Source organism: Protopterus annectens, chromosome 10.part0 (assembly GCF_019279795.1).
Source record: "Protopterus annectens isolate FY-2018-M chromosome 10.part0, PAN1.0, whole genome shotgun sequence".
Classification (NCBI taxonomy): domain Eukaryota; kingdom Metazoa; phylum Chordata; order Ceratodontiformes; family Protopteridae; genus Protopterus; species Protopterus annectens.
In genome coordinates, this window is record NC_056744.1 from 1,556,325,509 (window position 1) to 1,556,342,568 (window position 17,060).

Consider the following 17,060-nt stretch of genomic DNA (forward strand, 5'->3'; position numbering starts at 1 on the left):
AATATCGCTGCTCAACATACCTCTCAATCTTTTAGCACAAGAAATACAGACAAAGCCTAAAAGAATGGGGGACAAAGGCCCCATAACAGGAACATGTTTTAAATATTGCTCTTAGAAAGTTCCTGGAATAACAGGAGTTGTGCTAGCATGCATTTCTGAGGGATACAAAGTCTGAAATTCAAATGTGTTTCATCATTTACTGAATTCAGACTTTGTGGTTTGCCAGAAAATAATACATTTTATGAGAAACAGACCATAAAGCTGAGGCAAAAATCAAGACATTTTTGTTAAAATCTAAACAGCTGAGAGGTATGCTGCTCAATCACATTGGTCTGTCTCAAAGGATGCTCTCCATTCATGAGGGATTTATGGTGAAGTAAAGAAAAAACACTCCAGTTCATGTATCTAATATAAATTACCATAATAGTATCTTTTGCTATTACTACAGCTTTAAATGAAATAATTCCAGTGGTGCTAAATTAGGCTCAAATTCATTATCACAGGGGTTCAGGTACAAATACAATGTTTCGGTAAAGATATCAGTGAACGTGTACAGATGTGACATGTTAGTTGCATCATAAAAAGACACCTGTCCTCCCTCATAATCCAGATACACCCCAACTTTCTGAGGTTTTCTTGTCAGATTAAGAACCTGAGGGGTTGAAGTCATTGCCTTTAATATGTCATACTCCATGAGGTATAAACTCCAGAAGCCTTTTTCTGGTTTCTTCTCTGTGTTACTATTCCTTTTTACAGATTCTTTGATGACACCTATGTTCCATTCATTCTTGTTCTCCACAATTACTTCCCAATAATGTCTTCCAGCCATGACTCCATCAAATCCAAGGACAGCAAACTGACCAGTGAACCTCTTGGGATTATCGTAATACTGCTGAGATGTGGGTCTGTAAGTCACGCTTCTCAGATCATCAGACAGAACAAGATGACTATTTGCAGTTTCAGGGTCCAGTAATAGAGGAGATGGGACTGCAAACAAGAAAATAAAAAAAATATACATTTCCAGCACCTTGAAATACAGTACAGCCAGTTGTACACATTTTATATAACACAGAAATTCTATGTCATTTAGGAAATAGTGGCCTAATAGTGCTTATCCCTTTCCATAACATTGAACAGAATGATGCATTTTAATGGCAATTAAGAAATGCCTGGCTCACCTAGTCTGCTCACTTCATTACCTACAACTACCCTGTTTTATAGGAATGTCTTTTTTTTTTTCAAAATGATGTTCAGCCCCTCCTGAAATTAACACTTCTACTGAAAATTATAAGTGAATAGTACCCACATTTAAAAAGATTCCCCTAATTTGGGTCCTTTTTCCTTAATTATTTTTTGCTTTGTTCCTAATTCCTAGACATAAATGTTAACAGCCATTTCCTGGAATCTGTCACTGTTCTAACTATACTACTTATTCAAGTAGCTGCTTGAATAATCCCTTAGTCACCCACCACCCTTTCTGTAAAATAATACTTCCACTGGTCTTTCTTAAAATGTCATACTTATGTCATCATTCTGAGTCTTTTTGTTTTCATTCAGTTTTTTTTTTGAAAGATGGTGGTTATTGAAGCTCTCTTGATATCTTTAAGCTTATATGTTCTGTGATGTTCCTTCTCTACCTTTTTTTGGCAGAACCCTAATGTTGACTTCCTTTACTCACTTTTGGTGTAGGCTATGGGCCATTTTGTTGATCTAATCTGGAGCACCTTTACATGGTTTATTTCTTTAGAAAATGAGGCTTCCAGAAGTGCGTGTGTGAGTGTGTGTGTGTGCATGTGTGCGTGTGTGCGTGCGTGTGTGCGTGTGTGTGTGTGTGTGTGTGTGTGTGTGTGTGTGTGTGTGTGTGTGTGTGTGTGTGTGTGTGTGTGTGTCTTGTGTGTGTGTTTGTGTGTAGGTGGAGAATGCTTCAGGAATGTATACACTTCCTATTGACTGTTCGTACTTGGGGAAGGTGTGTCTTTTTTGTACTGTTGCTAATCTAAGACTTACAAAGACTATATAAATAACTACATTTTCTTTTCCTGTCTAATTTTCTGAATACCTGCCAATTTATATTCAGGACAATGAAGCCTTACCACTTATCCATATTTGTCAATATATTTGTGCATTTGTAGAGTTATTTCCTTTGTGCCGCTAATCCAGAGGATTCCATTCTACTGCTTGTCCTTAAAGTGGAACATATAAATCAAAACCACAGTTTCAGTGCATGTGCTAGAGGGCAGAAAGGTTGCAATACATTAATGTGCCATCAAACATCATTGGTATATACAGACATAAACTTTCTTCTGGTGTGTTGTATGCATGCTGTGTATAAAACAGAGGAATTTATCTCTAAAAGTACTCATTAATATGGCACATATGAGTGGTGATAGCACTGTATGTGTCTGAGAACAATAAGTTGATATACATTACTGTGACCATATGTGTTTACTCTCTCTACTTCATCAGAATCAGACATCTGTGGTACCCATGTAAAAAGTGGGTATGAGGTAGTCTGTGGATGTAAGTGACTGAGCCCTGCTATCATTTGCTCACAGTTTATTTATTTTTATTTATTCCAGTTGTTGACCGGGGTAGTTCACTGGGCTCAAGAGCCCGTTTTCAGTGGAGGCCCAGGGAGAAAAGCTCCACAGAACAATGTTACAATTCAAATAGTGACACTACAATAAAGTACAAGTAAAATAAAATAAAATACATAAACAAGATGTAAGCAAAAATTATTTGTTTTACAGACAAAAATTGAGTGGAAGTTCTACAGACAGCTGGTAAAAGCTTTCAGTATTTATGTAGTTAATAATTAAGGAAATAGGATGGTTAAATGTAGAATTGTCCTGGAGGAAGAGAGACATATAGCAAAGGAGGATGCAAATAAGTTGGTTACATTAATGAAGAAGGATAGGGGAAAATTAGTAAGGTATGCAAGTTTAGCCAGGAGAGTCGGGGGATGAGAGCTTGGGTGGTGAAGAATAAAGAGAGCAGTTACATTTTCTTTGAGTTTGCAGGTAGTAATGGGGCTGTGTTTTGAAGGAGTGTAGGTTGTCACATGTCCTTAAAGTAGAGGGTAGGGCATTCCATTTTTTAGCTAGGGAATAGGAGAGTAGAAGTTGACCAGCAGGGTGCTTGGGTTTGTGGATGGAAATAAGGTTTTGGTGGGAAGATCAGAGGGGTCTGGGGGGTGTATAAGGTTGAAGAATATTGGATAGTGCGGGGCAGCTGGTGGGTTGGAATATTAGTTTGTGGGCAGAGACTATTTGGAGGTAGAGTAGTTGATTAGGGATTTCAAGCCAATTTAGGGTTTGTAAGGAGGAGCAGTGATGGGAGAGGGAGTTAGCTTTGGTGGCAAATTTGGAGATTTTATTGTAGCAAACTTCTAGTTTGGAGGTTAGGGTGGAAGATAGATTTGTAAGCAGAGGAGCACCATATAGAAGAGATGGCAGGAGATAAGTAGTGGCCAAGGTGTGATGAGTAGAGGGTGAGAGGAATTGATTGTTTCTGTACAGTAGGCCGAGTTTTATATGGGTTTTTTTGATGTTGAGTTGGATGTGGGTGTTGAATTTTAAGTGTTCGTCAATGGTGACACCTAGGAGTTTGGCGGCGGGAACAATATCAATGGTGGAGTTGTTTAGGCTAGTAATAATAAAATAGTTTTTTTCAGTGGGGGTGGATTTGGAGTGAGAAAATAGGAGAATCTTAGTTTTGGTAGCATTAATTGCAAGGTGGTTTTGATGCATCCATTTTTCAGTGGTTGAGAAGGCGGTTTGGGTTAGAGACATGAGATCTGTAAAGTTGGAGGCATAGCAGATCAAAGTTGAGTCGTCTGCGTATTGGACGATTTTGGTATTGGGGATGGCTTTGTGGAAATCATTAATGAAGATGTTAAATAGTAGGTGGCCAAGTATGGACCCTTGGGGAACTCCTGTGGGGGTAGGGAGGAAGCTGGAGGAGGCTTGGCTTCATTTCACAGCTTGGGACCTGTCTGAAAGGTAGCTGGAAAACCAGGATAGAGTACTGGGGGAGATGTTGAGGTTTGATAGATGATTTAGAAGATGAGAGTGGGAGATAGTATCGAAAGCTTTAGATAAGTCTAATAGAATAGATGAAACAAAGTTGCCAGAGTCACGAGCTGAATTAACAGAGTGTAAGAAGGAGAGGAGGGCTGTGTTAGTATTATGCCCATGGTGGAAGCCGTGTTGGGTGGGAGAGAGCAGCTGGTGTTTGGTTAGAAATGGCATGAGCGGCAGGTGAATGCATTTTTCAAGAATTTTGGAGATTGGTGAGAGGATAGCTATGGGGTGGAAGTTGGAGAAGTTACAGTTTTTGCCACCTTTATGGAGAGGGAGAATAAAAGCAGAGCGCCAAAGTTTGGGAACATAGGACTCAAGAAGAGATCTATTTATCAGGATGCTGATAGGGAGTGCAATACTGTCAGAGGCAGTTTTTAAGAAGGAGGAGGGGATGTTGTCAGGGGCATTGGTGCAAGGTTTGAGTTTGGAGAGAAGTTTTTTTATAAGGAGGGTAGACACAGGTTTCAGTTCAAAGGTAGAGGTTGAAGGAGATGAGGCAAAGGAAGCATGGCCAGAGGGCGGTGGGGGACAGTTGTTGGGGAAGGTTTTGGTTAGCTCAGCAATGGAAGAGGTGAAGAAGGTATTAAATAGGTTGGCAATTTCTTGGTCAGATTTGCTAGTCAGGGCAGGGGTTGTTAGTGGTACCAGGCTTAAGGAGAGTGTGAATGGAATTCCAGAATTGTTTAGGGTTTTTTGCATGAGTTCTTTGTAGGTGGTTGTAGTAGGACTTTTTATCCATTATGACTTGTTTTTTGGCTAGGTTTCGTAGTTGTTTGTATTTAAGTAGGAGATCTGGTTGTTAATGTAGATAGCATTTCCAAGATTTAGCTCTTTGTTGCATTACTTTTTTGGTTTCTTTTGTTAGCCAAAGAGCAGTATTGGCTTTGACTCTTTTTGTTCATATTGGGGCTAGTGAGTTTAGGACAGAAAGGAATTTGGAGTTGAAGAAATTGACGGCTTCGTCTAGGGGTAAGGTTTTTAGTGGGTTCCAGTTGATATATTTAAGGGAGTCAGAGAAGGTGGAGGGGTTAAAGTTAGTTAAGTTTTGAGTATGTAAGAGTTTGTGTGAGAAAGAGGAAGTGGTTCTGTGGGTGAAGGTAGGTAGGTGGTCTCCTAGTGGGTTGGGAGAGACACCAGATGAAGTGGTTCTGTTAGGGTGGGACACCAGGATCCAGTCTAGGATGGAGCCTGTGAGGTTAGTTTTATTAGGTCTGGTTGTAGAGTTAATAAGTTGAGTAAAATTGAAGAGATTAATAGATAAGGTGGGATTATTGTTGCTGATATTTTGCCAGTCTATATTGACGTCTCCCATTATAAAGGTTTCATATTTAATGTTTAAGGAGGTCCAAGAGAGGATGTCTTCTAGGGTTTTGGTGTTGTTTCCAGGAGGAATATAAAGGGAGATGATGCGGATGCTTTTATGGTCATTTAATTTTAGAATGCCTGATACTAGTTCTGCGTTGGGAAGGGAGTGATGGATAAGTGATTGGAGTAGATTAATGCTACACCACCACCTCTTTTATTTTGGCGGTCACATCGGAAAGAGTGGAAACCGGGGGGGAGGAATTCAGTGTCTGTTATGTGAGGTTTTAACCATGTTTCTGAGATGGCTAGTATGTCAGCTGAGCTATGGTTGAGCCAGGCATGGAAGAGAGTAATTTTATTGGCTAAGCTTTGGGCGTTGATGGTGAGGAATTTTAGGTATTTACAGTTAGGTTTTTTATTGGAGCTAAGGTTACTTATTTGAGAACTGTTTGCTCGAGGGTTGGGATGAATATCGCCTGCTAAGCTAAGGTAGGAGAGAAGGTGGATATGTTTCGTAGGAGTGTGTTTGGTTAGGAATCGGTGTGAGGGGAGGGTTTAAGTTTGTAGTATTTGGTTTGGATTTGGAAGAGTTTTAGTGTTGAGAGCAAGGTGGGGTGTAAGGGGATTAAAGAAGGGGAGATATTGTGGAAATGGTTTGTGGGGTAGGCAGGTGGTAGTTATATTGAGAGTTTAGGTAGAGGTTGGTATAACAGGTAGTTTAATAAAGAGGGATAAGAATGAGTAGTAGGAGAGTTGTAAGGGCAGGGATAGTAGTGGGAGGAGAGAGCATTTTGGAAAGTCTTTTGATTAGAAGTAAACAATAAAATGTTTGTGTTTAGGATGATTTATAAAGGATGTTGAGTGGGGAGGAGAATTGCTTGATGAGGTATGGTTGGTGTAGGGTCAGGTGTTTTGAGACAAAGTGGGAGGAGTACTGTTGTGAGGGGATTGGGTGATGTGGGAGGGAGTATGGGTTGGCAATAAATGTAGGACCAGTGGGGGCGTGTGGGAATTGGGGGCAGGGTAGGGGAGCAGAGTGAGCCCGCAGGGTGAACGAAGCGGGATGGAGCAACAGGGTAGAAGAAACCAGCTGAAAAAGTATCAGCCACTGCAGGTTTGAGCAGAGGTAAGTAGGTAGAAGTACAGTAGATTGGGTGGAAGATAAGTAGAGTAAGAGCAGCTCTTGAAAAATATAAAGTAGGGAAGGTGGAGTAGAGTTAGGGGAAGTTTGGCTTTTGCAGTACTTAGAGGGTAAGTTGTACATAAAATTTTATGGAGCAGGAGCAGGCAAAGGGCAAAGTGGTGCTGACACCTAGTGGAGAAAGGAGAAATGACAGACAGAGAGGAAGGGATGAAAGAGAGCTGAAGGACAGGACTCTAAGAGGAAGGAAAAAAGACAGTAAAAGGAATTAAAGGGTTTATGGAAGGATAGGGGGTCACTAAGTACAAGTGAGAGGGGATTTGTTGTGGACTGTGGTAGGCTGCTGAGTCGCACACACTGAGGGACCAGTTAACAAAAATATGGAGGCTTGGATATTAGAGTTAGGTATAAGGCTACATACATTTACTGAAGAAACAGTTTACTGATTCCACACAGAGGTCCTATTTTCAGGTAGGCCCTGACCATTGGGTGGAGAAGGTCCTGGTACGTCAACTGAGCTTTTGCAGGAGGTGGTCCGTAAGTTCGGGAGGTAGAGTAGGACCTTCAAGGGTGAAGTACTGTAGAGGGAGAGGGAAAACAAAAACAATCGTAAGTATTAGGGGGAGAGAGGGAGAAGCCGAAGTGAGTAGTAGGGGGAGAAGAGGAAGAAGGGGAAAATAGGGATGAATAATAAGAGTTAGTGCAGGAGTAAAGGGATTAAGGGGAAAATGTGGAAGACAGAGAAGATTGGATCTAGAGGGAAAAAAGGTATGTTAGAGGGAGAGTTAGAGAAAAGAGAGGTAAAGATAGAAAAAAGAACCTGATATGCCACTAACATCCAGTACAAGTCAAAAAATCAAAAACAGTTATGCAGCTCAGCATGAAAAAATGCAGTAGTAATAATACAGTAACAATGTTGGGCGGACTATTACTTTTCAAGCAGAATTACAGACACCTTGTACGTCTACAGATACGCAACATAATGGCTAGGCACTTTTACTTATGAGGAGTAGTTATATATTTATGCAATCAAAGCAAGGTATAACATGCACTGAGGAAAAACAAACATTTGTTTAGGGAGTAGCAGAGGAAAAAGATAAAATTCCTAGCAGCCTGTGAGGTTTATTCTAGGAAGTACAAACATTTATTTATGGAGTTTTGGGAGGAAAACATATCCCTGGAAACCTATGCGGCTTAAGGCTTAGTGGTGGTTGACCGCCACAGAAAAGTTATCACACAACTCACAGACTCCTTTAGGTGCTTAACAGTAATTGCGAGAGGCAAACTGGAAGTGAAAATTAGTGAGTAGGAGATCCTGCAGCCACTTGCTAAAATTGCAGACTCCTTAGGCACTAACAGCGGGTTTGAAGATGGGTCGCTAGTAAGTAGATGTCTTGGGCATTAATTAAAGGGGGAACTAGTAACCACAGTGGGATGACTCAGAGTTTACTGGCAGCTACGACATAGTAGAATAAGCCAGGGGAGATAAAGAAAACGCCACCCATGTATATAAAATAAATAAACCTATCCCTGTGGATCCTGAATATAGTACAGAAAGCGGTTCAGATTACATACAAAATTAAATAAGCAAATAGTGTGCAAGCAGTGGAATCTTTATCCAGAGAATCAGAGCAGTTGCATGAATAAACACATTTAGTAAACAGCTTACGAACCGTTTTCAGAGGTCCGAGCATGTGAACAGATTAAAATGCCTTAGACCAGCATTAAGTTACAAATAGTTAGAAAGCTAATAAAGATTAATTTCTAAGGATCCGGGTATCTGTACGTAATAAACACATTAATAAGCAATATTCTGAAAGTTTCTTAAGTAATTATCAGAACGCTTGTTAGGGTAAACGCTTTAAACTTGCATTAGGCAAACTGGCAAATACAACCCGGATATTTTACAGACAACAAAATTGATATAGGCAGTGTCTTTCAACAAATAAATTAAAACATACCAAGGGGTGAGTGTAAAACAGCAGCACTACCGCGTAGGTACTAGGAAGCGAGGTGGTGTATCCTAACCAGGAGAATTCAGAAAAGAGGTGCCAAAAAGGTTGTGGCGTCTAGAAATAAACTCTGGGGAGGTGGGAAGCAGGGGGGAGGGGATAAATGAGGTAGAGGGGCGTGCTGGGAGTTTGCTAGGGGGAGGGTGGGAAGGGAAGGATTAAGGGGAGTGAAGCAACAGGGTAGAAGAGAACAGCTGAAAAAGTATCAGCCACTGCAGGTTTGAGCAGAGGTAAGTAGGTAGAAGTACAGTAGATTGGGTGGAAGATAAGTAGAGTAAGAGCAGCTCTTGAAAAATATAAAGTAGGGAAGGTGGAGTAGAGTTAGGGGAAGTTTGGCTTTTGCAGTACTTAGAGGGAAAGTTGTAGATAAAATTTTATGGAGCAGGAGCAGGCAAAGGGCAAAGTGGTGCTGACACATAGTGGAGAAAGGAGAAATGACAGGCAGAGAGGAAGGGATGAAGAGAGAGCTGAAGGACAGGACTCTAAGGGGAAGGAAAAAAGACAGTAAAAGGAATTAAAGGGGGTATGGAAGGATGGGGGGTCACTAAGTACAAGTGAGAGGGGATTTGTTGTGGACTGCGGTAGGTTGCTGAGTCGCACACACTGAGGGACCAGTTAACAAAAATATGGACGTTTGGATATTAGAGTTAGGTATAAGGCTACATACATTTACTGAAGAAACAGTTTACTGATTCCACACAGAGGTCCTATTTTCAGGTAGGCCCTGACCATTGGGTGGAGAAGGTCCTGGTATGTCAACTGAGCTTTTGCAGGAGGTGGTCCGTAAGTTCGGGAGGTAGAGCAGGGCCTTCAAGGGTGAAGTAATTTACTGAAGAAACAGTTTACTGATTCCACACAGAGGTCCTATTTTCAGGTAGGCCCTGACCATTGGGTGGAGAAGGTCCTGGTACGTCAACTGAGCTTTTGCAGGAGGTGGTCCGTAAGTTCGGGAGGTAGAGCAGGGCCTTCAAGGGTGAAGTAATTTACTGAAGAAATAGTTTACTGATTCCACACAGAGGTCCTATTTTCAGGTAGGCCCTGACCATTGGGTGGAGAAGGTCCTGGTACGTCAACTGAGCTTTTGCAGGAGGTGATCCGTAGGTTCGGGAGGTAGAGTAGTTAAAGTTAAAAAGTCATTCTCTGTTTTGACAGGGGCACCCCCTCCTAGTTCATCCCCCCATCCACCCCGCTCTCTTCAGACAACACACACCAGTCCCCCACTTTCAGCCTCATCCTCGTCCCTACTAGCACAATACAAAAACTACTCCTTCAGCTAAAACCTTGCTGCAATGCGCCAGATAATTTACCCCTATCCTTGCTTAAATTATCAGCTGACAGCATAGCCCTGCCAATCTCCATTTTAATAAACAGATCCATACAAAAATCCTATGTCCCTTCAATTTGGAAACATGCTTTCATTATTCCACTCCACAAGGGAGGCAAAAATAATGACATTACCAACTTCAGGCCTATTTCATCCTTTCTCCATGCTCAAAAATACTTGAGAAACGTATTCATGCACAACTAATGCCATACCTAACTCACAATAACTTCCTTACCCCCACCCAGCATGGTTTCTGCCCAGGCCACAGTACCATCACTGCCCTTCTCTCCTTCCTGGAATGCATTAACTATGCTTGTGACTCTGGCAAACTCATATCTACCCTTTTCCTATACCTATCCAAAGCCTTTGACACCATCTACCACCCCCTATTCCTGTCTCAGCTCTCCACTCTCAACCTATCCCCTTCTACAACATCCTGGTTCTCTAGCTACCTCTCCAAAAGGCAGAAAGCTGTAAAATGGAAATCATCAACCTCCTCTTTCCTACACACCCCCACTGGCATGCCCCAAGGCTCTGTCCTCGGCCCCTTACTCTTCAACATATTCATCAATAGCTTTCACCACTCCATCCCCGAGTCCTCCCTGATCCAGTATGCAGATGACGCAGCTATCATCTGCACTGCTGACTCCCCCTCTGACCTGCTACTAAAAACCCAGTCTGCTTTCACTAAAACAGAAACTTGGATGCAGAATAACCACCCTGCCTTAAACGCAAACAAATAAAACAAAACTAATGATTTTTACTCCCTCCAGAAACTCCTCCATTGATAATAGCTTCTTTTCTATAATTAGCCAAAATAACAACCCATTGAAGCTGTGCCACACACTAAACTGCTTGGTATTATCATTGATGAGCATCTAAAATTCGACATCCATATTCAAACAGCCATTAAAAAAAAACACAAAAAACTAGGGCTCCTATACAGACAGAATCGCTACCTGACTCCCTCCACCAGAAAGACCTTAGCCTCCTCCTACCTTCTCCCCTCTCTAATATATGGTACCTCTCTGCTCACCAACCTCCAACTCAGCTTACAATCCAAACTGGAAACTTGCTACAATAAAATCAGTAAATTCACCACCAACTCCAAAAATTCATCCCATCACTGTTTCTCCCTCCACTCTCTACAATGGCTAGAGCTACCTAACTACCTGAACATTCTTAAACTCGCCATGGCCCATAAACTCATCTTCAAGCCATCCAGCTGCCCTGCTCTCTCCACCTCCTCAACCCCCTACACCCCTACATGGGGCTTTTTTTGTAAGCAAAGAGGTGTTGCATTATTTGGGTCAACCCCCCACCCCGCCCAGTCCCACCCCCTACCCTGCCCTGTCCTGACCCCCCCAAATACTTCTTTTTTTCTGCAAATTTTCTATTCATGAAAAATACAAACTTCTCTGTTAATAATGCAACAACTGAAGTCACTTCTCACAGCAAATTATTAAGCATGATAGTGGACAGTAATCTTAAATTTTACCTGCAGTCGTGCATTATCCTTGTGCTGACGGGTCCACCTGTCCCAGACAGTTATTTTGTTTTGAAGAGCTCCTGTTATATCCTTTATTCATGGGGTTCCAAATGAAATATCTCAATATTCAATATATTACATGGTGTTCTTCTTTCTGCTTTTCCCGGTTAGGGGTCGCCACAATGGAACTCCGGTCCGCTAATGATTGGCAGTAGATTTTTACGGTGCCGAGGTGCCAGCTCGACACCCAACCTTCAATGAAGGCACGCCCATTGTACGCATGTCTTTCGAACACCACTCGACCGCAGGGAGGACATGCAGACTCCACACAGAAGGTGCTCCAGCCGAGAATTGAATTGGAGAACCTCTTGCTGTGAGGCACAACGCTACTGCTGCACCACCGTGGCTTCGGGTTAAAATTTGAAATTGAAAAATCATCACGTGTACTGTGTTGCAAAAATCCCACAGCTGTATTTAGAAACAACTGAAATGAGGGCCTGGCCTGATGGTGAAAGCCCTGGCAAGTTTCTGGACAAAAGGTCAAGGCTTACAGGCAACGTTTATCCATAGCAGGGGTCAAGGTGACTGGTAAACAGGTTATGCTCACTAGGGAAATATGAATTAATGCAGATTCCCATCACTTCTATGAGCAACTTTACTTAGAAGTCCTTTGCTTGAGGATTGGGAGAGTAAGATGAGTGAATTCTTTAACAAAGTGAACCCTCTTCTGTCACTGGAAAAGTGGAGTAGAGCTATCTTTACAATTTCACAAGGAGAGGTGTGCAAGGTGATAGATGGTATGCCTTGTGGAGGAGCCTGTGACCTGGATGGGGTAACTGTATAAAAGTCTTGTATCAAAATTTCCATAGGTTGTTGAATATTTTTAGATCTTTCCAGACTTGCAGTAACCTTCTCTTGTATATCTCCATAATAATGGTTATTGTCACTGGTTGCAAATCATTGCCTGGTTTCTCTTATTAATGTCGAACTTTATGTATATGTTAAAGTCCTAGCACAGCAGATTAAATCTCTTCTGTCAAAATATATCTTTCCCATACAGGCCGGGTTTGTACTAATTTGGAAAATTGAGGATCTCTTAAAGACAGTGCTCCTTTACATCAAGACTTCAAGGGATAGTTGAGCCTGCTCTGGTGGTTTTAGCTGACTTTGAGAAGGGTTTCAACTTGGTTAGAGACAGTTCTTTGAAGATAGCCTCCCAATCTGTGATTATCTTGCAATGAAGCCCCCCCTCCTCAAGTATATTTTAAGTAATGGTTTGTTGTCTAGTCCCTTTAGTTTGTACAAGAGCACTTGCTAGGGTTGTCAATTTTCTCATTCTTTTTTTATAACCCCTAAATATGTTCCTTCAGTACATTTATGGGCAATCCATGTGTGGGATAGGAAGGGCTGTACTTATGAACGATTGTTTAGTCCTTACGCAGAACCCAAGAAAGGATCTCACTGACACAGCTGGATGCCTGGATTACTGCAAAGCTTTGATATCATTTCTGGGCAGTGTCTCAACAAAGCTAACACAGAGATATTTGTGGCCAACTCACAGACTGAGACTGAAGGATGAGGGTCTGGATCCCCCCCTTTACATGGTCGTGGTCTCATCCCAGATATTTAGTGTTATACTTTCATCATAATGTGAATTTTATGATAATATTGGATGCCAAGATTCACTTCTCAGGCTTTACTCTCAAGGTGCACACCTTGGCATTAGAGTAATATTTAAGAAATTGTCCCTGATTTTCAGCTTTTGTCACCTCATTACTTGTTTTCTCCAGAATTCTTGATCAAAGAAATTAAGATGCATGCCCTATTTCTCATGCTAAGAATGGGCATCCTCGAGACTTTTAGAGTACAGGAAAATGATTGCTTCTGCTGTCTGTATTCATTCTATAGTTGTTTGGGAAGTGGAGAGCAGAGGGTAGAATGAGTGTAAGGAGCGGAAAGGACACATAATTGTCAGGAAAGAGTCACAATAATTCACATTGAGACAGACATATAATTAATTGTGACTTTCAGCTTTTCCGGGTTAGGGGTCGCCACAGCAAAACTCCGGTCCGCTAATGATTGGCAGTTGATTTTTACGTACCGAGTTGCCACCCTAACGCACAACCTTCAATGAAGGTACGCCCATTCACACATGTCTCCACACAGAAGACGCTCTAACTGAGAGTCGAACTGGACAGCGTGTTACTGTGAGGCGACAACGCTACCGCAGCACCACCACCATGGAAACAGACATATAATTAATTAATGGCACAAAATACCCAAAACGAACTGATAAGCTGATGGTTAACCAGTACTCAATATCCAAACAAACTCCAAAAAATAAAAAAAGCACAGGATACACTCAGATTCTTTTATTAAATAAATAAATAAATAAATAAAATTAAATAAAATCTGGGCCAAATGGAGACACCATAGAACCACCTCTGATTTTCTTCACTTTTGCCAACTTAGAAATCTTACAAAGAAAGCTATTATCTCAGACAAAAAGAACTACTACTGTGAACTTCAGGAAACCCATTTAAATAAACCCAAACAATTCTGGTCTTCGATCAACAAACTCCTTTCACCTGGTACAGCTAAAACTCCCTCCCCAATAAATGCAGACCCAGGAACTCCTAGCCATACTGCAAACACCTTTAACACCTTTTTTATTGATACCATCCAATCACTTGCTAAACAAATGAACACCATTAACTTTTACCCTCCAGATAACCATGTTGATTCCCCCCATAACTTCACTCTTCACCCTATCTCTACCTCCTTCATCTACAAGCTTATTCTTAAACTGAAACCCTGTACCCCTCTGCTGACAAACTCCCTCTCTCTTTCTTCAAAAGGCTGCCAAGCAGATTGCATACCCTATATCGATACTCATTAACAGGACTATCCAAGAGGGAACCATACCAGATATATGGAAAATATCTCATATCATCCCATTACACAAAGGTGGTAACTCTATTGAGTATACTAACTTTAGACCTATTGCCCTTTTCTCTCCACTAGCCAAGATTATGGAGAAATGCATCCACCAACAACTGATACAATATCTCTCTGCACACAACATAATAGCCAACTGTCAACATGGTTTTAGACCCCACCATAGTACCTCCACTGCCCTCCTTTCCTTCGTTAATACTATCAACAACTATCGCAACTCAAATCTTCTCTCCTCCGCTCTATTCATTGACCTCTCTAAAGCTTTCGACATGGTGAACCACTCTTCCCTTAGAAACATCCTTAAATCCCTCTCATTTGATAACCTGGCTATTAAATGGTTTACATCTTATCTAAGCAACAGGCATCAAGCCATTCTTTGGGACAATCATATCTCTTCACTACTACCTGTTTCTATTGGAGTCCCACAGGGCTCTATTCTTGGTCCACTTCTCTTCTCCCTATACATAAACGATCTCAACACTATCATCCCACAAGCTACCTGCATCCAATATGCTGACGACTCCACAATTATTTGCTCAGCATCTACCTCCTCAGAGCTACTCACTCTAACTCAAACCACCTTCAACACTGTAGAAACTTGGTTCACTAGACGTCACCTCCTCCTCAATGCTAAAAACAAAACTTCTCCTTTTCACTCCTACCACTGAGGGTCCCCATTACACTTGAACATTTTATCCAATGATACCACTGTTATCTCTCCTGACACAGCAACTAAACTGCTAGGAATAAGCATCGATAACAATCTCTTTTGATCAACACATCAATAACATCATCAAAACTGTTAATAAAAAAATTGGATCGTTATACCGTATCAAACCTTTTCTCACACCTTCTACTAGAGCTACCATTGCCCACTCCCATCTGATTTCTACCCTCTTTTATGCCTCACCTATCTTCACTAACCTTAAGAAGGCCAACCTAAATAAACTAGCAACTTGTTACAATAGCATTGCCCGCTTTGCCACCAGCAACCCTTTCAGAACACATCACTGTCAAAACCTAAAACTCCTAGGCTGGCTTGAGCTACAAAACTGTCTTTTGATCTCCCAACTTACCATTGCTCACAAGATACTGTACCAACCCCATAATACCCCTATACTTTCTCAACTTTTAATCCCTTACAATAATCTTACCTCCCTTCGATCTTCATCTAAACTCATGACCAAATCTGTAAAGTCCCATAACTTAGCTGGTGATTCTCTGTTCACTAATACTGTAGGAAGGATATGGAATCAGCTACCTACTGATATCACTCTTATCCCCTCCTTACCACTCTTCAAACAAAAATCAAACTGTACTTCCAAAATCACTGGCTCTGCTCCTGCAGGACTCCTGACTAATCTTCTTTTTTCCCCTACACTACTACTATCTTTACACTATACTTATTTACTTTACTTATTCCTTCTTCCCATTGCCCTGCTACCCTCCTCCTATGCTCCTACCCTCTCCTCCTTTCTCTCTCCCTCCTCTCTTCCATTAAAATACTCCTTTCCACTCTACATTATTGCCTCTTTCGGTCTTCTGCCTATGTATTCCTTTCTGAGTCTCCCATTCTACTTTTTTCTCTCCAACAGATTTCAAATATATGTTGTTAATCTTGATGTTTTGTTATGTTTTACTAAATAATAATTTTTTGACTATGTTCCCTACAAATTTTATTTTTTTTTGTTTTACTAAACATATATTCTTTTTGTACTGAATTTATTTTATTATTTGTCTCCTTGTAATTTAGTATCTGTGGAGCTTTTCTCCCCGGGCCTCTACTGAAAATGGACATATATCCAGCTAGACTAGCCCGGTTAACAAATGTAAAATAAAATAACAAATGTAAAATAAATAAAAAATAAAATTATTAAAAATCGCAAGTTAAAACCTCTCTTCAGAGATAAAACTTTCACCAAAAGGCTTCCTCAGGAGAATACATCTTCGCAATTGCAGTCAACAGTTAAATAATCTTTAAAGTCACATGACACAATTTCAAACAGATTGATGTAATTCCCTTAAATAAGGTTTTAAAGTGAAACAGTCATTTAGTCCTTGTAGTAAATGGGACTTTGCATTTGGTTCAAAACTATGTTATCAAACATAAAAGGAGGGTGCATACTATTGCGATGTAAATAATTATAATGTTTCTCCTCTTTTCTATACATTTCAATGTGTATTTCACCTTCCCTATTTCTTAACAGCATAACATCCAAAATGCTATCTGCTCAGAAGAGCATTCATGCTTAAATTTTAAAAAAGGTGTGCTCTCATTAGCATACACCAAAAATCCATGAAACTCTTCTAAACTCCCTTCCCAAATAAAAAAAGGTCATCCACGAAATGCTTGTAAAACGTAATAAAATCTCTGCATTCATTTACTGTGGAGAGAACATATTGTTCCTCCCTTATATACATAACGATGTTTGCGAAAGTATTAGCTACGCTTGTTCCCATCGTTATGCCCTATTGTTGACAGTATAGTTTTGTATCAAACAAAAACACATTATTAGTTAAGACTAATCTTAACATTCACAAAGAAAATTAATTTTCTGCATCTCATAACCTGAATATTTTACTAAGAATGTCTTGGTGCTAGCTATCCCTTCATCATGTGGTTGTTGTTGTTTGTCTTTCGGCTTTTCCCGGTTAGGGGTCGCCAGAGTGGAACTCCGGTCCGCTAATGATTGGCAGTTGGTTTTTATGGTGTTAAGTTTCCAGCCCGATGCCCAACCTTCAACGAAGG

General features: G+C 40.8%; 1 protein-coding gene across 1 annotated transcript in view; it reads right to left on the reverse strand.

The window, feature by feature from the left end:
• Positions 1–260: 260 nt before the first annotated feature.
• The window catches only part of LOC122812856 (zinc-binding protein A33-like), a 55,174-nt gene continuing 38,374 nt past the window's right edge, over positions 261–17,060 (reverse strand). The window contains exon 5 of the mRNA XM_044084897.1: positions 261–987. Coding sequence (XP_043940832.1) covers positions 443–987 — 545 coding nt within the window. The 3' untranslated portion in view covers positions 261–442. The remainder of the gene's footprint in view (positions 988–17,060) is intronic.